The sequence below is a fragment of the Gymnoscopelus braueri genome (genome assembly GCF_963280865.1).
Source record: "Gymnoscopelus braueri genome assembly, chromosome: 16".
Classification (NCBI taxonomy): domain Eukaryota; kingdom Metazoa; phylum Chordata; class Actinopteri; order Myctophiformes; family Myctophidae; genus Gymnoscopelus; species Gymnoscopelus braueri.
Genome location: NC_137616.1, coordinates 8,991,664 through 9,014,648, shown reverse-complemented (window position 1 = coordinate 9,014,648; position 22,985 = coordinate 8,991,664). Strand labels below are relative to the sequence as shown.

Genomic DNA, 22,985 nt, shown 5'->3' with positions numbered 1-22,985 from the left:
CACACTGACTGCATATTTTCATACCTGTCTAGGAATTCAAAGTCTTGACTTGCGTACAGTATATGAATCATTGCAAATGGGTCTGTGGTGGTGGTTGTTTTTGCACAATCCTGTGGGCTTTAAGAAATAATGAGTAATATATGCCAAGTACTGTGCACCACTACAGCACATGGTACCTGACTAGTTTAGCGTCTTTGAAGACACTCACATACAGTAGGTGTGGTGCGTGGCTCTGCAAGAGGCTCACCGTCTATTACTGTGTGTCTGTCTGTCTGTCTGTCCAGAACTAACCTCGCAAACCACTGGACCGATCACTGCTAGATCTATGAGGATCCTGAGCAGTGTTGCCAAGTCCGCTTATTATAAGTGACTGTGGGCTTGTTTTTCTGTAAAGTCGCTTGTAAATATTGGTAGTTGTGGGTTGCTGTTTTTTGGGGCTTGTTTCTTAAGTGTAGTTGCTTATTTGGGCTTGCCTCAGTTTAACCACTAATCCCATTATAATCCGGATCGCGATGAGATGCGATCTAGATTGGCTTTTTCTTCTTTTTATTTTTTTTCAAATCTGGAACCTTTTACACTGGCACAAAATATTTTCAGATGGGTTTCCGTGGAGGGGAAGCTCTTCCATTGAGACATTTTGATGTGGTCAGGGTAGGCCCACTACTGGTTGACAAGAGGTGTTGCATGAAGCTCAAAAACGTAATATCACAGGGTTTCGGTCTCAGCTCAGCTGTAGAATCTTCTGCTCTTGTTTGGAAATTTAGGACATAACTGTTACGGATTGATGCTTTAACATTGAGGATTTTTACTATGTATCACGTCTGGTTTCTGCTGGACTACCCCCCCCCCCCCCCCCCCCCCACACACACACACACACACACGCAACCCTCTGATATATGCTATATTGCTATAAACACACTGTGCATCCTTTAAAGGAGCAGTTGATTGAAGGGCACAGACACAACCTGGGGGTGGCATCAAACACTTTAATACAAGGTTTAACCCTCAGCTCGCCACCTCCACTGCCAATTAACCAGCCAGGATAATTGCACGTGTGCTTCATTTCAGTGCAGATGGGGGCTTCCTAATGAGCTGAAATGATAACTACTGTAAGTAAGCCTTGCCGAGCCATGTGGCCCTTAGGGCAGTACAGGAGCCTATCTCCTGTTTCTGTAGCGTGAGGCATCCCCCAGCCATGATGTACAAGTACACCCCCTGGACACAACGCTAGTATGTCGCAGGGACTTTATGTACCCCCAGTCCAACCCTTGATGCTGTGTCCCATTTTTATAGTCTTTGGTATGACCCCGGCCGGGGGATCGAACCTCAACGACCTCCCAATCTCAGGGCGGACACTCTCTAACCACAAGGCCACTGAACTGGTTGAGAAATGATAACTGTTGAATATCTCCTGTTTGACCGGAATGCTTTGCATGGAGCCGCCCCTCTAATTACAAAGAGTAAGACCCCCCGGGCCCCCAAGTACAGCACAGCCCTCTCTGGGCAGAGAAAGCAACCCACCAGCCAGCACTGTACTGTAGCATACTGTACTGTACTGTACAGTACGATACCAGCCCTGCAATTACAGAGAGCCAAGACCCACATGTAGCCTATGTGGAGAGACATTTAAAACGCTTCTTGGTGTAGTCTTCAATTTGTATCGAAACGTTTAAAAATATTTGGGTGGGGAAAGGAAATATAGAACACTCTCCTCTGAAGTACCCTGAAAGCAGCAATCCAGAACTGTAGCCAGCCCTGACGGAAAAGGATTTTGTGTTTTAAAACAAAATGCCAGGCGCCAGAGGGCTAATACAATATAACTAGTTCATCTGTATGGTAGAGTTAGTATAATAGAAAATAACTAGTTCATATTTAAAGTGGGGTCCAGGGACCCTCAGGGTTCCTTTAGGGGGTTCCAAATAGACCTTTAGAGTTCTGCGTGTATAAGCGCAGGGTCCATTTGGTTTCATGTGTACACTCATATGGTGTCCTTAAAATGAAAAGGTTTGAGAACCACTGCGTACACTGTACTGTAGACTACTGTACTGTACTGTACTGTACTGTACTGTACTGTACTGTACCGTACCGTACTGTACCGTACCGTACCGTACTATACTGTACCGTACTATGCTGCTAGTAACAGTCTTGCTGAGTTTGTTTAACCTGGCTTGTTTGGCCTTCTCCTCCCTGTACTTCCAGTTAGACACTTTGGCCTGTCCGGTCTAGTGTTTATCAGAGTATTCTCTGCCGTACACCGCTCATCCAAATCACAAAAGGTTTCACTGTTAAGTCACAGAAACATGTTATGTACATCTTAAGTACATTGCAGGGACTTGGGCTAGAATTACTTGAAATTACTTTGTGTGTTAAGAAGTAATATTCTAGTAATATTTCTATTTCTGCAGTCAGATAAACTTTCAAACATTCATTTTGCAACATCATTGTACACAACAAAATAAGGCAATTGAACGTTGTATTGAAATCTTCATAGCTGTTCTTGGATATGGTAGGGCTAATTCAAAGGTAATGTACAGCACTGTAATGGATAACATTTAATGGAAGTAACATTTATATTGTGGCAAAAATCCTTTTATCAGTATAATGAAATGGGCTGCTTTCAAAAGCACCGTTTACTATCGTTGTCTAGCTAGCAGACTCAATTTAACTGGGTCCATATGAAAGCTATTAAATTCCTTTGCAGCCACAACCAAAAAGCAGAAAAAACAAGTGCTTTAAAACACTGGGCTGTAGACAAAAATAGAACAAGGCCATTATCAATGTTCCTACAGTACATCATAGAACAACTAAACCAGGGGTTGCCAAACTTTTTACAGCTCAAGGCCCAAAATTCTGAAATTACTGTGAAAATGTTTGAAGTTATTTCTGTCTTTAAAAAAAAAGAAAAAAAGCAATTTGCAGTATACTCACGGCCCATAGAAATGGGTCCACGACCCCAAACTGGGTCCCGACCCATTGTTTGGGAACCACTGAAGTAAACAAGGACCAGGTTGCCTACAGTGATGTAATGTTTGAATTCCTTCCCGGCTGGGTTTATATTTAAGTCGCACTTTGTCTATCATTATTCAACAGGGGGCCTTTGTCTTATTTGGCCCGAGTTCCTTGCTAACCATTGTTTATACACAGTCAAATCCTGAGTCTTCGTTTAACCCAGAGAGTGAAAATAAATGGACTCATGCTGCAAGTACTCAAACAACCTTTCACAAACGTTGACCTTTGCCCTCCTCTCTGACCTGTAGGTGCTATTGCTGTGTTTACTGGTGGTCATCCTTGCTGTGGTGTTCTTTATGAAGCAACGCTGTGATGTTAAAGGTACAGTATAGTCTCTTTCACATAATGAAATCTGGAAAATGTCCTGGGGACATTGTGCAGTGTTGGCCTTTCATGTAATAACAATAACACGCAAGAGAAGAATGTCAGTTTCAGATGTATTCTCACATAACTGTAAATAGTCTGTTTGATTAGGCCAATGGTAATCTGGAGTTCCCAGAAATTCTCACAGAAAAACGGGAGGGGCGAGAACGGTTATTCTCAACCTTTTCAGGCCGTGACCCCCCAAAGTAATCATATTTGAACTGGGGACCCCCCACCCTGAGAAGCGATTGGGATTGTACGAGTTGAGGCATTACGTTTAGTTTGATTTAGTCTCTCTCTCTCTCTCAAAATGTTTACCTCTTTCTTATATTATTTACACAGTTTGTTCATTACTTTTGATGCAGTAAAGTTTTTTTTCTTTTTTGTATTAAAAAGGTCTTAAAAGTCCTTAAATTGTCACTTCACTGTCATCTGGGGACCCCCTAAAAAGATCATGTGGGGACCCCCCTGGGGGTCGAGACCCACAGGTTGAGAACCATTGGATTAGGCTGGGTAGTAGACACATGTGTTAGCAACTCCTTGAGGGAGATGTGAGGAGCAAATGTGACATTCGTTATTAATTTCCTTCCATTTTAGTTTAGTTTAGTTTTATTGCACATTTAAAAAGACATGATAAAAACAAAAATGGAACAAAAACAAACAATACTTTTATATGGAAAGGAAAAAAAATCTAAACATGATGTGCCGGAAAGGCCCAAAAAACCCAGAAGGGCTCCATAGAACATGATTAACAACTGATTAATTGAACCGCTTGACATACAGTCTCCCATTTCAAACTCGGCAAGCCGTCGCTGAGGACCTGAGGAAGTGCAGACAGTGCCCGACATTGAGACGGTCGGATAGAACCTCCGATTAGAGTGGGAAGTCGGTCGGATCTCATGGGATCTCCAAAAAATATCGATAAAGCCGCAAATCCCCATATATCGAGTACGCTACATGTCAACATGACGTCATAGACTGCGCCTAGACTCCATATTTGAGCATGCCTGACACAGAGCTCCATACATGGGCATAAAAGGGACACAGACAGACAAACGGGCACAACGGGTGCTCTGGCAACGGGTTCAATAGGTATTGCATAACCGGGTGGGGCATGCATTTCCAACTCGCATCGTTCCTGACTTGCATTGTTCCTGAGTAAGACGGTGCCGGTCTAGTTAACCTTAATTCCTGAACTGTGCGTCTCCTCTGTGACCGTCCCCGTACAGTGACCAGTTGTAGGAACAGGTGTATAACGGGGACCAGGGACAAGGCCGCTTCCTGCCGGTGTGACGCGTCGTGCGAGGCGGAGGGGACCTGCTGTCTGGACTATGAAGAGGTCTGCGTGGAGCCCGGTAAGTCACACACCTGCACACACTTCAAACCAGGAGGTATTGTATTTACTGTCCAGGAGGGGGATCACATTACACAGTCAAATCCTCAGTGTTACTTTAACTCTGAGAGAACCACAGGTCCATTTGTACACTCTTGGAGTTACAGTATCACAATCTGGTGGTGTGGTGAGGACCCAAATGCAGGATAGCAAGGCAGGCAGGAAATCAAAACCCATTGGGTGATTTAATACAAAATAACAGCGAAAACATCACAATCACAAACTAACAAGATACAACACTAAACATGATGTGACACCAAACAATGACCCGACAGGGACTGACTGGGGAACAAGAGTAACACATGAGGGCTGATTACACATGAGATACACCTGCGGAAGACATGAACGTAGAACCATGAAAACTAGAACAAGAACATAACATAGAAATACAAGACCTAGACAAGACAGGCAAGGTCTGTGACTGTGACATACAGACGCGTAAGGTCCATTTGGTTCCACTTGTACACAGAGTTACGAATGTTTTTTCTCCTGACCATCAATCATTTAGCTGGGGACCCCCTGGAACGTCCTCAAGGACCCCTGGGGGTTGAGAACCAGTGCCTTAAATGCACCTTGTGTCCTGTAGTAAAGATTACACAGTACAGAATGCTACGCCGTCATACTAGCAATGTCAAAAGATACAAGATCACCAAGCATGGACAGCTACATTGCTGCCAAGTCGCCAAAAAACTGTGTAAATAAAAAGGGTTAAATAGCACAGGGAAGTGGTTAACAGCAAAAATGGAACGGAACAGAGCAGCAATTGTAGGGAGAGAGAAGGGCAGTGGAAATGGTGAGAAAAAAAAACATAACGATTGAGTGACGATACTTCATTGCGTCATTGAAGTGCCAAAAAAAAGTTGAAGTCAGCTCAACTTTAGTCACGCCCGTCATGCAATAACAAGTGTCTTTCTAGCTTCATGCCGCCGGCTTCCATTGAACATGACTTGTCACTTTGGCGCCTCTATTGTAACACTCTTATTACATTTGTATGAATGAACACACTCAGTGTTACCAATGGCAAAATGACCACTGAGGACATTACTGTGTAAAAGCTACTAGAGGAAGAGAGAGAGAGACACAGAGAGAGAGAGAGAGTTTGTTAGATCACTCATGTGTACGGCACTTTTATTTTTTTCCCTTTACAGGATAGGTTTCCATCACGGTGGTTTAATGTGGGTATTTCCCCGCTCAAAACAACACATCATTCAAACGCGTAGCGCTGTTTAAAGAGCTTTTCCAGAGGGAGGGGAATGTTTGCGCTCCCGGAGGAGGCTGACTATGGTTTCCATCTGGTGGGAACGTGGGCATGCGGTGTCGGTCGGTGTTCCTCGCTGTTGCAATCCCCGCCGTGCCCAAGCGCCCCTCTTCCATTTCAGGGTGACATGCTGGTGGTCACTGTGGGCTAAGCTGGCCCCAAGCAGCTGGGGTGGGGTGTGGCACGCATGCATTCTACGCTGGGACCTCTCCCCACCCACTGCCCATAGCTGGTGTTTACTACCCTAGTCAACATGGCCGCCAGATGAGCATAGTGTGTTTGGTAAGACTATATATTAACACATTGACTGCCAGGAATTAATTAATTAATTAATCCGCCAGTGTTTTTACTAATCTTCCGAGACCCACAGAAATTCTTTTTCAAAGAAGATTTAAACAACAGATGTCTGGGGGGGAGGACGAGGGTCTCTATCATCTGGAAAAGAAAAATTGGAACCGCGATCTTCCATTCTTTAGTTATCGGCTGTTGAATATAGCTTGTTTTCACCAAAAACCCAAATCTGGGAAAAGAAATCAGAGATAAATGTATTTTTTATAAATCTGATAACGTTAGACCGGACGGGCTGGAATTTCTTTAGATCATGTGATTTCAGGGTGTGTTCTTCTTCGGGAGTCACAGGATCTGTCACAAGTTGCGGAAGAGCGCCCTCTATCGTTATCACTGAAAACACCAAATGACGTATATGGAAGTCAATGGCAGTCAAGCGTTGGATTTGAAATGACTTCTATGGACGTCAATGGCAGTCGTAGGGTCTATAATGCATGACAAAGGCACTTTATAACTGACCAAGGGCAAGTTGTGGTAGTTATAATGGGCTGTTCCACTGAACTTATGATGCATTATGACCAGTGCTTGCTTATAATACTTCATACACCTTGTTACAGTATAAGTTGTTATGCATAATTATGAACATTTTTAACGAGTCAATAATTATGCAAATTAGTCATGCTCCGTTCTTAAAGAGAGACGGATTGGAGAGCATGTATTTTGTAAAAAGTAGGCACATGAGATGAATATTATACAAACCCTAAATTAAACACAAATTAAAATGAACAGAGTAACCTAAATAGAACAATAAGAATAGACACTCACATACTTTAAAGCACTGACTGTAAATTAGGACAGTAAGAGTTTTACAAGTGATGTAAAGTGTCGTGAATGAAGGACTCATCTTCATTCTTCAAAGTGCTGTGCCATTCCTTTTCCTTTTCATTTGGAGCCCTTGCAGCCTCTCAAACTCAAGCACTCATCAGGTGATGTCAGTTAAGGCTGTGAGGGTTCAGGGCTTAAGCCTTTAGGGAGGACATTGGAATTGGGCCAGTGTGCACACACACAAAAAAAAACTTGTGTCAGAGTATTGCAGGCAACTTGATTCCTCACCTGAATAGTCAATCTTCAGAGCTATGGCTCACCAGGCATTCTAGTTTTTTCAGCCGATACGCACGTTCTCATCCCATTGAATGAGTCTGTTATCACGGTTATCATCCCATAGCTATGGTCCAGTAATAATAATTATACACTTTATTTGTATAGCACCTTTCATGACATGAAATGCAGCTCAAAGTGCTTTACAGAGCAATAATAAAGCACAAGTGCTTTACAGAGAAAGTACAAATAATTTAACAATAAAGCAAAAAAAGAAAAGAAAACGCATAAAACAACATTAAAATAATAGCAAAAAAGGCATTGAATCAGGCAAAACAGTGAAGACAGGAATAACAAAATAGAGATTTAAAAATCAACTAAAAGCAAGAGTGAAGAAATAGGTATTGAGCTGTGCTTTAAAGTAATACTAGGTAACGTTTTCAACAAAACTAAAGTTAAATTGTATATCTTTTGCGAGTGGCAAAAGTTTCACAACACCCACTCCGTGAATTTCACCCCCGGAAGCCTTTTATTTATATATTTTCTATTGAAAGTGGACTGGGGGGACATTCCCGGGGAAATGACGTTCCTGGCCAACGTCATGACGTCGTGGCCGACGTCCCCAGGAACTACCGCAACGGTTTCCTGTTTGGCCAGGAACTACCGCGCTATAACAAAAAGGAACCTCACGCTGATGTTAAGATAATGTAGGATTGGAAGATCGAAAAAGAACAGAAAAAGAAAGCACAGCTCATGGTAACTAATGCTCCACTGGCTAAGAGAAACGATCCGTAGATAGTATAAAACAATTAAAAGATCGCTTTTTGAAACGCTTCCGGCTTCCGGTGAAAACGAATGGAATTCTGGGTAATCGAGGATTACGGAAATTGTATGCAGTGACGGTAGTGACCAGCAGAGGTTGCTAAAAATCGTTATTTGGGATTCTGCATTGTATTACTTTAAAGCTATCCACAGAGGCTGCCTGTCTTAGGTGTATTGGGAGTTTATTCCAAGCCAGTGGCCCATAGAAGCAGAATGCTGCTTCACCATTGTAGGCACTTCGAGCAGGTCAGCACTAGAAGGCCTGATTATGAGGGGGCGGTTTGGAACATATCTAGGCAGGCAGTCATAGAGGTAGGAAGGTGCCAGACCATTGAGAGCTTTATAAACAAGTAAAATCATGTTAAAATCAATCCTAAAAACAACCGGGAGCCAATGTAGTGAAGCTAAAACAACCCTAGTGTCCCGAGTCACAAGCTTGCAGATGGCTCGAGCTTGTAGATCGGCTATTTTTGGCAAAGAGATTTCCCTGTGAAACCGAACTTGGTGAGACCCAGACACCAACAGCTTGGAGAGGCAGACACACAAACAGGCTGGCGAGGCAGACAGACAGCCACACATGCGCGTGACTCTCTATTGTATATTAGGATATTCCCCAAAGTTTAAGAACTACAATAAAGCAACAAAAATACTATTTGTAAATTACACAAGGGCATGCGTTCACACCCTTACTATGACTGTGGCCAGGTGAGGAGGCCTACCGTAATATCAAGGGCAAGACCACCAGATTTCTGAACAGTGTCGAATAATTCTGAGATGTGAACATTTAAATTAACTAAAATATTAAAAAAAATATCCTCTCTCCATAAGCAGTTGTGGGAAAGTTCATTAGATATGAGGGCCTTGAGGGCAAGGTATTTATGTTAAAGGTATTTACTGCTTGTGTTGACCTGAACACCTGGCTCTGTGGAGATCAGATCTGAACTAAATATCTGTTTTCTTTCAAAACCCTTCTTATCAGATGACACTTAGGTCCGAGGCTGTGGCTTATTACTCTCATCATTCTTGTATGTTCTTGTTTGTTGGAGCCCCCTACACTCAGAGCTCCGCACCTCACGTCCAAAATACACTTTTTGCAGGGCTGCCAACATTGCATTGCATTGTCAATGTCAACATTGCAAAATAAACATTATACACTTTCACTGGTTTGATACTTTTATCAGGCTTGCTGTACTAGCATTGGAAAATGATGGGTACAATTTCACCCATTAAACCGCTAAAAGTAGGCCTATTGAAATTGAATGTAAGACCCATCTTTAATAATAACCATTCATTACTTAAAAGTGAATATCTCTGTGCGATTGCATGCACTGACCACAACCCCCAAGCGGGGGGTCTGGGGGTCCTCCCCCATACACTTTTTAACATAGTAGATTTTCCTGTGTTCTGGTGAATTTTGGGAGTTTGAGACCAAATCCAGGAGAAATCCATGAGAAATGGCTGAAAATATTTATGCTTGGGGCTAAGATTTGTGTTTCCAAATTATTCAGTATTCTTCTGAGCTTGTGGATGTAGGGCTATAGAGGCGAAACAGATTTTGGTGCTATATTAACTCATTTTGCTGGGAAACCCCTCAAGAACCCCTGGGAGGTCTAACTTTGAGAACCACTGGTGTCGTTGAAGGCTGATGACAGAGTGTGTTTACCCGTTGGATTACTGACCACAGCAACTTGTCTCCTGAGACAGCGCACCCCCCCCCCCCCTCTCCCCTGTCTGACTGACTGTTCACTTGACCCGGGTCCAAACCACACTACTGACTGACTGACTGGCCTGAGGTCAGAGACAGAGAGGGGGGGGGGGGTATCTCTCACTAATGTGTTAAAGAATCCCCTTCTGTCAGTGTGCTGTGTCAGCGCTCCCATCTGCTGTGCTGAGGCAGTGAGTGATCCACAGAGAGCTTGTTACCCGTATACTGTAACTAACACTGAAATGCTATAAAGCAGGGTTTCCCCAACCTTTTCAAGCTGGAGACCCAAAATTAACTTTTAAAAATGTTCCCTCTCAATCTTTTAGGCACATAACAAAGTCTTCCATGTAAATCACCTCTTTTCCGAGAATTAAGAGTTCGCTTTGACATGATATTAATTCTGAGAAACTACCCTTGATTCCGAGAAATAATTCCGAGTTCACTGGTATGACAACATTTGATCAAGAAAACATTTGATTTGTGTACTTGCTATCACACTCTTACGGGAACGTTCTATATGGCTCTCTTCCCGGCTTCCCGGTCTTTCCCAGAAATGGACTTCATGGACTTCGTATATCGGGGGCTGAAATATCGGCTGAACTGAAAGAGTGGATGTTTCACCATCTACTCTTCGTGCATAAATACTTAACTCAATATTCTGCTGCCTAGAGGCCTTCTAACCCCTATCCCCTATCTGTTCTACATAGGATTTCGCCACTACAGAAGTCCTAAACACATTAAATGTGCATCAGTATAGTGCAAATCAGTCAAGCACAGGCGACAGTCTTAGGTTTTGTTCAGCCGCCTGGCAGCTGCTAATAAAAACACTGCCACAGTACTCTCTTGTTATGGCTCATGAATGATACTCCGGTATCGCTTGCCAGGTCGAGGGTCGCAGCAGTGGTCTGAACAGGCTGTGGCCGGGGCGATGTCCGTCCCTGATGTGCTAAAGAATCGCTCCGGTCAGTGCTGCATCAGCGCTCAGGGGCAGTGTGAGTGATGATACACAGAAACGGGTTGTTACTGTCAACAGTGCCCCAACAAACTTCCTTTCCTGATTGTTTTAATTACACAGGAAGATCCTTTGTTGCCGGGAAAAGCGTCACAAGTGCAACTCTGGGTGCTGGAATCCACTACTTTCTGGGCAGTGTGGCAGACTGCCCAGAAAATAGTGCATCATCATACAATATAAGGTGCTTTCTTAAGTGTCAACCTCAGCAGCGGTGGTACGAGTACTATACTTTGTATATCGTCGCTGTCGGGCAGAAACCTCCTATCTCCATATTCAATTTTTTTGTGTTATTTTTTCTTAAATTAACGTCCTACTTAATTATACTACAGCGTCACACAAAAGCATCAAAAGTAGCAGATCTGCAAGCTCGAAACGCTCGTAGATCTGCATGCTTTTGCTACTTTTGAATTTGAATCCTGAAAAGTGACAGTTTTGGTTTTGGTTTCCACCCGACAGCAAGGACGACTAGACTGCTATAAATTAAACACTTTCAACCTGGCGTCCCTATCTTGGTTACCGTATGTCATTGTAAGTGAACAGTGTCAAAACAAATTGAGAATAGCCGATCTACAAGCTCACAACGCGTCGCAATGTGGTGAGTTGTGAGCTTGTGTGGATCTGTTATTGTCGCTGCGCGACACCATCAACGACGTGTGAAATAGGGGCTTAAAGGTGATTAAAGTGGTTAAAGGTTAGTGAAGTCTTGTGACTGGAATGGCATGAGTCATGACTGAGGTTAACAAAGCTAAGAGGGGGAGGTGGATAAGACTTGGAGGTGGATAAGACCCCCCCCCACACACACACACACACACACACACACACACACACACACACACACACACACACACACACACACACACACACACACACACACACACACACACACACACACACACACACACACACACACACACACACTGGTTACCATGGAAATGCCCTTGATCAAGGAAATGTCATCCACCCAATTATTCCAGCTGAGCTGCAACAAGTACAGGATTTCAACCCCCAGGTGTGACTGTGTGTTACTGTACCTGATTAATCCATTAGGACCGGGAAAGCATCTGTGTCATTAATTTTTTAGATTTCTTTGTCTATTAAAAAATAGCAGATCTACAAGCTCATAGCCTTGTATATCTGCTATTTTTGAAAAATCTTGAATATGTGTGCAAATCTTAAATATATATATTTTTTTATAAAATTGTAACTGAAATCTTTGCTTCTGGGGGGTCCCTGGAACAACACATTTTTAGATGGGGTTCCCCGGACAAATACATATCATTTTGGGGGTCCTTGACATGAAAAAGTTTGAGAGCCACTGATTATAGCGACTTAAGTTTTTTCAAAAATCTATTAGGATTTAGAAGACATTTGTAGAATCCCCAGAAGCAAAGATTTGAGTTCAAATGTTTGCTTTGAAAAATATGTATTCAAAGATTTGCACACATTTTCCTCGATTTAAAACAGAGCTTGTTTAGATCTACAAGCTCGTAGCGCGGCACTCGGTATCAAATGAGGGTCTGTGCTCTAATGCCTTATCAACATGGAGGGTCCTTGAAATTAAGAATCACTTAAATAAACCATACTGGAATCCCAGTCTACACTGTAAAATCATCAGTGCTTATTTAACTCCCATTAACTCACCCATGATGTTCCATTTCCCAACGGACCCAACCTATTAAAAGCTACCTAGGCTTCGACTAATTTAGTATCCAGTAGGACTCATTTCCGTGACTGCAAAGATGAAACGAAGTGGAGGGGGGGGGGGGGTGAGGCGAGGCCGGACATGCGCTCTATTTTCTATAGATTTTCCGTGCTTTCGATGTACAGAATGTATTTAGGTGTAAGCATTTGAATATTGTGTGAGCCAAGTTGGCTCGGCCAACAGAGGCTATATTGAGCACAAACAGCATTGTTATTTCCCAAGGTGTCAAGGGCGGTAATCAATTTCCATTTGTGCTGCGTTGACATTTGAAGGACAACACAAAGAGACACTTTCATGTCCTCAATAAAAGTCACCCCAGAAGGAAGTAGTTTCATCACTTATTTAACTGTCATGTTACCCAATACTGTGTGAGAAAAAAAAAAGAGGAATCGGTATGTGAATGTCCTGGTGTGACTATTTAGCTTGGCACACGTTACAGGACAGGATGACGCCCTTGTCCTCGACTTTCACACCGTTTTCCTAATCACGTTTGGTTCCATTTGTACACTCTCAGAGTTACAGACCCGTAAGGGTCCATTTGGTTCCATTTGTACACTCTCTGAGTTATAGACCCATAGGGGTCTATTTCGTTCCATTTGCACACTCTCAGAGTTCCAGACCTGTAAAGGTCAATTTTGTTCCATTTGCACACTCAGAGTTGCAGACCACCTATAAGGGTCCATTCGGTTCCTAATTATCAATAATTTAGCGGGGGACCCCCTGGAACCCCACCCATGGACCCTTGGGGGTCCCCGCACCCCACTTTGAGAACCACGTACCGTTCTAAGGAAAGGAAAGAGGAACAATGAAGTAAAGATAACTGTTTATGCAGCGCTCTCTCTGCCAAGAGTAATTCCACAGTGGAATGTACTGTACAGTACTGTACAGTACTGTACAGTACTGCATGACTCACTGCTTGTTTCCACACTGCGCTGGCTTACCTGTTTTTCTCAAGAATAATTCATACGTTAGACTTAAATTTATATTTATAGTGGACAAAAAGAAAACTCACAAAAAAATCCTTTCCTTCCCACTGCAATATCCATTTAAAACACATGAATCCTATTCTGGGGCAAAGATTTAGCAAAAAATCCTATTTTCAAGCAAAGCAGATCTACAAGCTCAATGTTTCACATTTGCGAACTGAACCCTATGGCGTTTCTATTCTGGGCTGGACAATTCCGCTATTTTAGCCGAAGATATTTGGTGTAGAGGGAAAAAGGAGGGGGCCTAGCATAGACCCCTTTGTTGACCCCCGGTCAACGAAGTGTATAGCTTTAAGCGGTTAATGCTAACATCTTGGAGATCAGTTATTCTAGGCAAGCGACACCGTAATTCTAATAAGGACTATATAACTCAGCTTTAATTAAGGCTCAGATATACTGCGTTGCGTGCCGGTGTCGTGCTCAGTAAATAGCAGATCTGTAAGCCCACCAAAAGTCACGAATGTGATGCGTTGTGAGCTTGTATATCTGCTATTTACAGCATGCAACACCAGCGTATACCAAAATATAAATCAGGCTTTAAGTGCTCATTATGTATCCCTCCGTCCCTCTCTTCTGTTCCACTCCATAAACTCCAGTTTGTTGTGTCTCCTCCGTCTTCCCACCCAGGTCAGCGCTGGAGCTGTTCCAAATTCCGCTGTGGAGAGGAGAGGTTGTCCAGTAGCCTCTGCTCCTGTTCTGATGACTGTGTGAAAACAGGAGACTGCTGCGTTAACTACAACAGTGTGTGCAAAGGTAAGCAAGCTGTGTGTAACACACACACACACACACACACACACACACACACACACACACACACACACACACACACACACACACGCACGCACGCACGCACACGCACACGCACACGCACACACTCACCGGCCCCCGGGTTCAGCCACGTCCCCAGTTAACCTCTAAGGCAGTCCTTCTCAAAGTGGGGTCCGGAGACCTCCAGGGGACCTTGGAGCGGTTCCAGGGGGTCCCACCCAGCAAAATGTGTTGCCGTGGCAATTTTTTAACATTGACTAATCTTTATTTTTTTTATTTTTTTTACGTAAATCTTCTCTTATGGGGGTGCCTGGCACAAAACCTTTTCAGATGGGTCCTCGGCCAAATACATATCAATTTGGGGGTCCTTGACTTGAGAACCACTGCTCTTAAGGCTACTGGATGTTCAGACTGACAGCCCAACTCCAATATTTGGCCTAACCTCCAGATTGGAATCAGATTTGGTTGTGATCAAGTCCAAACAGCAAAGAAAACACATGGAAACATATTTTTGGTGAATCAGATGTTAACCACATTTCCATGTGGTTTGAAATTCAAAACCAGATCTCTAAAGCTGTGTCTCCGTCTGGACATGCATCCTTACGCTGGTGTTGCTCAGCGAACATTGCTGATCTACGAGCTCACAATGGGTCGCAATGTGACGAGGTTGTGAGCTTCGAATATTTTCCCCCAATCGACGGTGTATAAAATCAGGCATTTACTCACACGCCTATGTTTTTATGTTGTTACCACAGCAACAATGCAGAGAGGATGTCTGTGAGGATTCTGTGAGAGAAACAAGCAACCAGGTCTAGGAAAACCAGCCCAAAAGAAGCGACTGTGGGCCACATGAGCACTTTAACATATACATCAGCTATTTGAAAATAGCAGATCTACAAGCTCACAACGCGTCGCGATGCGACACGTTGTGAGCTTGTAGATCGGCTATTTTCAAATACAATCTTGCAGGGAAATTATATTAAGCAGATCTGGCAACCCTGGATGTCGATGATGTAAAATGTCTCGGTCTGGTCTGCTTCCTGGAAAAGAACTCTTCCTAAATCCTGTATGATGACCTTTGTGACGCAACATGTCAGATGGTCGACTTTTTCAAGATTGCGTGTTTACTGACAGTCCTAGAAACAAGTGAAGATGAAGTTATTTATTATTAATATTAATATTATTATTTACATGTAGCTCTTGTCTATAAATGAGGGTCATGCCAGAGTACACATGCTGTGAATCTGACTAAAAGCTGCAATCCCGAACGTATTTTAAATGAGTAAAACTGTATGTGTATGGTCGTTTATGTTAATTCAATATAACTAGTAAATCTGCAGTGGTTGGTGAGGTGGTCTCCCTACTCTTCCGTTGAGACAGTCAGACCCTGGTGTCAGGGTAGGACTGTCTGAAGCTCATAAGCCCAATATCTCCCCTGGCAAGCCGGGATTTCGTTTGGGTGAGGGGTAGATGTTTGGCCTCCCAGGAGGGAGATCTGGGTTTGAATCCCTATAGTTGCAATAAGTTCATCTCTCCATCAAGACATACAACTTACAGAGTGCAGCATTAAGACTGCATTTAGATTTTGACATCATGACTGTGCTCAGATGTTTCTCTCCTAGCTGCTAAATAATGGGATCATTAGTGCATAGATCAAACAGGGGTCTCTATCTGTGCATGTTGTCAACACCATGGATGTCCCTCATATGACCCCATAATAATAACCCACCCAACCACTTCCACTGGTATTATAAATGCTTTGGAGTGGCTTTTGCCTCCAAACAGTTCGAACCCACATTACCTGCCAATGATAATAACAACAATAACATTGTTCATACGCGTACTGGTATTATGTGTATAGCCTTTTTGTCAGGATATGTCTGTGTTTCAATTTGTAGTGACATGGCTTCCTGTTCTGTGGTGTTTTTAGGTTTTACATTCCTGTTGAGTTACTTTTATTTTGAAGTGTGTTCCTAGTGTTTCCTGTCTGCCCTAGTTACTGTTACCTATCTTGTCTCATTACCTTGTGATTAGTTTAGTCCTCCACCTGCAGGGGCGGACTGGCCATTTGGCATACCGGGCATATGCCATATATATATATTTTTTAAAAATATTTTTGCTCCCGTTTTAGGATCATTACGGTCATTTCCGAGTCGTCCAATTATTAGTTACGTTAATGTTTGGGCTGGGATGCTTTTCAGCTGTGGCGTAATTTACATAGGGTTGCTGGGTTAAAACAGTGAACCCCCCCAGAAACCTCATCGCCATATTTAACTTTTTGTGTTTTTTTGTGTGAATTAATGCCCTACTTGATCATGCTACAGCATCACACAAAAGCATCAAAAGTAGCAGATCCACACAACCTCTCCCTCTGCTGTATAGCTATACAGCGGAAGGAGAGGTTACGATTGGAGCTACAGATCCACAAGCTTGAAATGCCGTGCGAAGCGTCACCTTTTGCTACTTTTGAATTTGAATCCTGAAAAGTAACAGTTTTGGACATAATGAGGTTTCCACCTGACAGAGATGATATATTTTACTGTACTCCTGCTCTCATTCAAATTTTCTCTTTCAGTTGGCGGGAAATCCTGGCTAGAGGAGCCCTGTGAAGACATTGAACAGCCACAATGTCCACCTGGGTAATGTAATGTTTTATTTCTATCACTGGAGAAATGTGTAGAGATTAAAACAGCATAAACACCTCATGTACTTTCATGACGGTACAATTCAGCGTGACACTACCACTGAGTTTGCTCTATAACGCTTAATTTGTATGATGTGTCACGTGGCAGAAAGCAAGCTATCAACTATCTCTTCTTTCTCCTTTGTTGTTGAATTGTTGTTGCTTTTTCTGTAAAGCACTTCTGCTTTATTTTATTTTGTATTTTTTGCTCTGTAAAGCACTTTGAGCTGCATTTATTATTATTGCTAATAGCTATATAAATAAAGTTTATTATTATTATCAACTCATCACAATGTAATGCGTTGATAGCTTGAAGATCAGTTATTCTTGCCAAGCGACACTTCTGGCTATTGAAAGCTATAGACTGGTAGAATTAAAGGGATGTATCTGTTACAACAGATGTGTTGTGCTCATTATCTTTCAAGAAATAATTAATTCAGCATGGAAAAAAGCATAAAAATGACAAATGAAATAACAAAGTCTTGGTCGACATAAACCAAACCGAGCAAATAATAGATTATTGGACTATGAGGTGACAGCCATAAACGAGACAACAGTATTGAGAATGAGTTTGGGAAGAGATGCCACGAGACAGAAGACATAATTATGCAATCTCCACGCCGAATGGAAAGAGAATGATGTTTTTCGACATCAGATGGAAAATATGTTAATCAAATATGTTCCTCTCAACAGCTGCAGATGAGACATTTAAATAGAAGGAAAGAAACAAATAAAGGGAACTTAGAGCGACACCTCCTGACAAACCACAGATCATTTGACAACACTTTAACAGCTGACAGTGGGCTGAGAAATAGTAAGAAGGAACTGAAATCTCAAGCATCTGTTCATTTATTTATATGAAACTTGATCAAGAGCTGTCATCAGTATTGTAACCACATAAGCTACTTTGCTGTACGGCAAATAGCAAAAACAGCTGATCTACAAGCTCACAACGTGTAGCATCTTGATGCAATATAGATCTGCTATATTTTCACTTTTAAATTTAATTACATTTTATATTGTTTGGAATTTTCGTCTGTAACGACATGCCCAACAGAGGTTCAAAGTGATTAAAACTCCCATAAAGTATTATTGCACCACTGCCTGGTTTCTCAGAATTTATCTTGCCGATCTTAACCATTGACTTATTATAGCTGCCTATAATTAGACGTAAAAGCGATGGTGGTTTACACCATGATCGTAGATCTCGTTTTACTATGCAGATTTATGTTGGTTACTTGTTGTTCACATGTTTTTGTTATTTTGATTTGTGCTGGACCACTAGGGGGTCCTCAGAGTTACTATGGGGGGCCACCAAATAATTTGCGGATGGGGACTTTTTTGCACTAACCACTTGAACCCTAGTGTCCCTATTCTGAGAGGAACATTAGCCTAAAATAGCCGATCTACAAGCACATAATGCCTCGCAGCGCGAGGCATTATGTGCTTGTAGATCGGCTATTTTAGGCGAACAGGTTTGGTGTAGAGGGAAAAAGAGTAGACTAAGTACAGAGCCAACGGTCAAGTTTACAAAGTATTGAGGGTTTAAGGGGTTAAATGTCTGAAAACACACATTTAACATGAATACAATATGTAGTGGGGGTCCCTGCTTCATCTCTCTCTCAGCTAGGGGGTCCTTGGCCTGAAAAACATTGAAGACCCCTGGCCTAAATTGTATCTCACCAGCCTTGGAAACCAGCCATACTGTAGGTACTGTAGATCTCGTGGCTGAAACGGTTGCCTACCCCTGCTGTAACTTGAGGAGAAAAACAGAGTGGTATATTGTGTCTTCAGCCTGATGGCCTTGGCTGTATTTGTGTCACGTTAGCCCTTTAAAATGTGAAAGAAAAACAGAAACAGCCCACATACATTAGTCTGGGGTTTTCATCATTGTGTTTAGCTTAGCTGAAAGTCACCGTGTCCGTGCAAAGTTAATGGTGCTGAGTTAAGTGTAATGCACGTGATGGGGAGTGGTGTGTGTGCGTGCGTGTGTGTGGGTACTTGAATCACTATACTTGTGAGGGCCAAATAGTGCCCACAAGTATAGTAGAATTTGAGAAATAGACAATTGTCCTTTAAGAGAAAATCGCAGTTTTGATGGTAAAAAATATTTGGGGAGGCCCGTACGGCTGCTGTAGCGGTCCGGGCACCGTGTCGCGAGTTCGAGTCCCGTTCCCAATGACCTTTGTTGCATGTCACTCCCCATCTCTCTCTCCCCATTTCCTGTCAGTCTACTGTACTCTATCAAATAAAGGCAGAAAAAGCCCAAATGGCAAAATGGCATGTGTAAAATTGCCTCACAAGTATAGTAAAAACGTCTGTGTGTGAGAGTGTGCGTGCGCTTGCGTGCGTGTTCCTCCTTTAAGGGGAAGGGTGTATCCCCAGACTCAGTCTGGAAAAGCAAAATGTATGGTTTCTCTTTAAGCTATTTTGGGCCCTAGCTCTTCACTCTTCTCACATCTTTGAACTAATGAATGTTGTCTGTGCTTTGTGTAATTTCACCGTATTATGTTAATGACTGACGTCACTTATTCTGTGTGTGTGTGTGTGTGTCTTTGTCTGTGTGTGTGTGTATGTGTGTGTGTGTGTTTTATGGGACTTCATTGGCAGTAACTTCAGTCAAATCTTCCTATTTCTTTTTATGCACGGCTCGCCTTCACAGGCTAATATGAGACTCTCCCACAACACTTGGTTTTCAAACATTTTCTCGCATTTAATGTTTTTTTTTATGACCATTTATTGCACCTTACAAGTCGAGCAGTAATTACAACTTAATGTAACGTTATGAGAGCTTCGTAAAAACATAACCATACCAATATGTATCCAATGTCCGTAAACACACATGAAATGCGACCACGGCATTTTGATAACCTTATGACTAAAACCACAGATACAGCAGGAATAGCTGCATGCGCGACCTTTAACTGTGGCGAGTGGGCGGTGACGTGTGCGCAAAGACTTTTCGCTACATTTTGGCCACGAAAAGGGAAGGGAAAATGCCTCTATTCGGGCGGAACGGAGAGATCTGTTTGAACCACGAGAGGCCTTTGATTCATCCGAGCCGTGGTTCCCTTCCTCTCCGGGTCCATGTGTCTGTGTGGGCAGCGTCTTGGCTTTCCTCCGGTCAAAGAGACGCTTTGTGTCCACTACACAACACCAACTACTGTAGCACGCTGTCACGTTACCTCTGAACTGCAGCCAAAGATAGACTCATAGACTCGTGTAGTGTCTAGAGATTAGCTATTTGATTTCTCTTCATGCATACCATTACCCCAGTCTGTGCACAGTAACCACTTTAGCCCTCTATATGTCCCTAGTTGACCGGCGTCCTCTGGGACTTTGGTTGACTGATTGAATTATTTTACAAGATTATTAACAGTACAAGTACTACAGTCAAAAGGTAGGCTAAAAGGATAATACAAAAAAAAGCCCCAGGGGCTTGTTTCCATTCTGGTCCATTGTACTCAATCTACAAGCTTGTCGATCAGCTATTTCCGTTGAATGTTCGCCTATTTTTGCCAAATGTTTGTCTTTTATGACATGCCCAGAATCGTGATGCTACGGTTCATGTGGTTATAAGTCTCATATTCTTCTTTTTCTTTTCACCCCCAAGGTTTTCCAAGCCCCCTCTGATCCTGGTTTCCATGGACGGGTTCAGGGCAGGATATCTGAAAGCCTACGGCTCCCTCCTTCCAGTCATCAGCAAGCTACGTAAGTGTCAGAGAGAGGAATGCCCTTTTGTTGAACTCGCACCATGATGACATCCTAATGTACGACTCATCCTAATTGTCCATGGATTGTCCATTTATGTGCTGTATTTCAGGCAACTGTGGTACGTCAACCCCTTACATGAGGCCCGCTTACCCCACAAAGACCTTCCCTAATCATTACACCCTCGTGACGGTATGTCTGCCACTACTTTCCAGTCAGAATCAACTTTATTGTCACAAACAAGTCTGAAATTGTTATTTTTGTGCTCCCGACATTGCAGTTACAGTACAGGCAGAGTTAGAATAAGGAAGAGAGAGAAGAGAGGAATAGAGAAGAGAGGAACACAGAACAAGTCAAGTAACGGGAAGGTGCAGTCAAAATAAATACATGAGATGATTTATAAATCGCAATGGACAGATGGCATAATGGAAAGCAGAAGCGCTTCTTGTGCAGGTGGAAAACATATGCACCGCTGCATCTTAAAGATAGCAGCAGGTATATAGACCGCCGAAGTCTGACGTCATTTACACATCCTTTGTTTGTCTACCTGGTTCGCAGTTTTCCACCCCCGTTCTGAATCCCATAGACGTATTTAATATCGCGTCAAATAAGAACTGTGTTCCAAAAATAAACAAATGACCACGGCGGGTTGACTCTTATGGATATGAAGCATCAACTGACGGTGAGAAAACGCTAATGTTACTTCCGCCAAATTAGTTACATTTTCGCCAGAAACAGACTGTATCAAATATAAGTGACTGACTATCATAAACTATACAGAACCTCCTCCCTGACAATAACGCCGACACGCAGTGTTTATTTTTGGACCACAATTCTTATATGAGACGATTCTAAGATGACCCAATGTTATTCTCCATAGAGAAATTACTTCCGCAAACCTGGGGATGAACGAGTGACGTCAGGACTTCGGTGCTCTATAAAACCACAGTTTAATGTGCATGGTTTAAGTCGGTGGTTCTCAACCTGTGGGCTGAGGAATGAGGATATTGCAAGTGGGCCCCCAAATAATTGTCCAGAAATTTAGATTTTAATGATAAAGTAACAATTAAAAACATTTGTTAACTAAATGTAATGGTGTTTCTTTAAAACTATGGAGAACAAAAAAGTTTTCATTGTGATACAGATAAATAGGAACTTAAAGTATACAACATTAGTTTCATTGATCCAAGCCAGGAACACACATTCGATTGATTTACCATTAACATACACATGCTCTGAAAATGCACGAGGCCCACCCACCTGACCACTTAACACGAAGTGGTCAGATGGGTGGGAACGCTTTCACGATTTGGGCTTGATCCAGAAAAGGGTGAGAACCACTGGTTTAAGTGACACGGTCAAAGAAAAATTTAGCAATATAAGCAGCTGATATTGAGTCACCATCTCTGGTGCATTACATCAGTGGTTCCCAAACTAGTTCTCTTTTTAATACCAAACTGCCAAATATTACAGGCAAACATTGTGAAACAGAGGCAAACATTGTGAAAATAGCAGATCTACAAGCTCACAACACCTCGCAGTACCACAGTCAGTATAAAGATCAGATTTAATAACAGTGTGGACAGTAGGTCCTAAAGATCAGATTTAATAACAGTGTGGACAGTCAGTCTAAAGATCAGATTTGGGAATCAAATGGTAATTGCCTGCAGTGTGAACAAATTTAAGTGTCAGTTTTCTTGGTTCTTTCTGTTGGTGTCTCTGTGTCTCCAGCTTTGCTTCACGTTTTACCGTTCACTGTACAGGGCCGGATTACCCATAGGCCGTTGGGGGCGAGTGCCCTGGGGCACCAGCCAATGGGGGCACCCAACTTGAGGTCGCCCTGGGGCACCTCATAGTGCTAATCCGGCCCTGTCACTGTAACATCTGTAACATCTGAAACCAGGTTCACTACAGTCTCTCTTTACATACATGATTATTGTCTCCGTCCGTCCGTCCGTCCGTCCGTCCGTCCGTCCGTCCGTCCGTCCGTCCGTCCGTGTGTGTGTCATTCTGTCATTTTGTGGACAGCTAATCTCTGGCACCATTGGCTTGATCGCAGCGAAACTGTGCACACACACTCCCTGGATGCCAGAGCAGAACCTCTGCTCCAAATTTTCCACATGGGCCTTTTATAGCGCCACCAGGAGGCCGATTTGTGCTAAACACATTTTTGGACAGTACTCCTAC

The 22,985-nt window shown here is 42.8% G+C and overlaps 1 protein-coding gene across 2 annotated transcripts in view; it reads left to right on the top strand.

The window, feature by feature from the left end:
- The window catches only part of enpp1 (ectonucleotide pyrophosphatase/phosphodiesterase 1), a 74,697-nt gene that overhangs the window by 5,106 nt on the left and 46,606 nt on the right, over positions 1 to 22,985 (top strand). For both annotated transcript variants that reach the window (XM_080454142.1, XM_080454143.1), the window contains exons 2-7: positions 3,258 to 3,330; positions 4,602 to 4,727; positions 14,264 to 14,389; positions 16,980 to 17,043; positions 20,701 to 20,798; positions 20,911 to 20,990. In XM_080454142.1, coding sequence (XP_080310268.1) covers positions 3,258 to 3,330; positions 4,602 to 4,727; positions 14,264 to 14,389; positions 16,980 to 17,043; positions 20,701 to 20,798; positions 20,911 to 20,990 — 567 coding nt within the window. The remainder of the gene's footprint in view (positions 1 to 3,257; positions 3,331 to 4,601; positions 4,728 to 14,263; positions 14,390 to 16,979; positions 17,044 to 20,700; positions 20,799 to 20,910; positions 20,991 to 22,985) is intronic.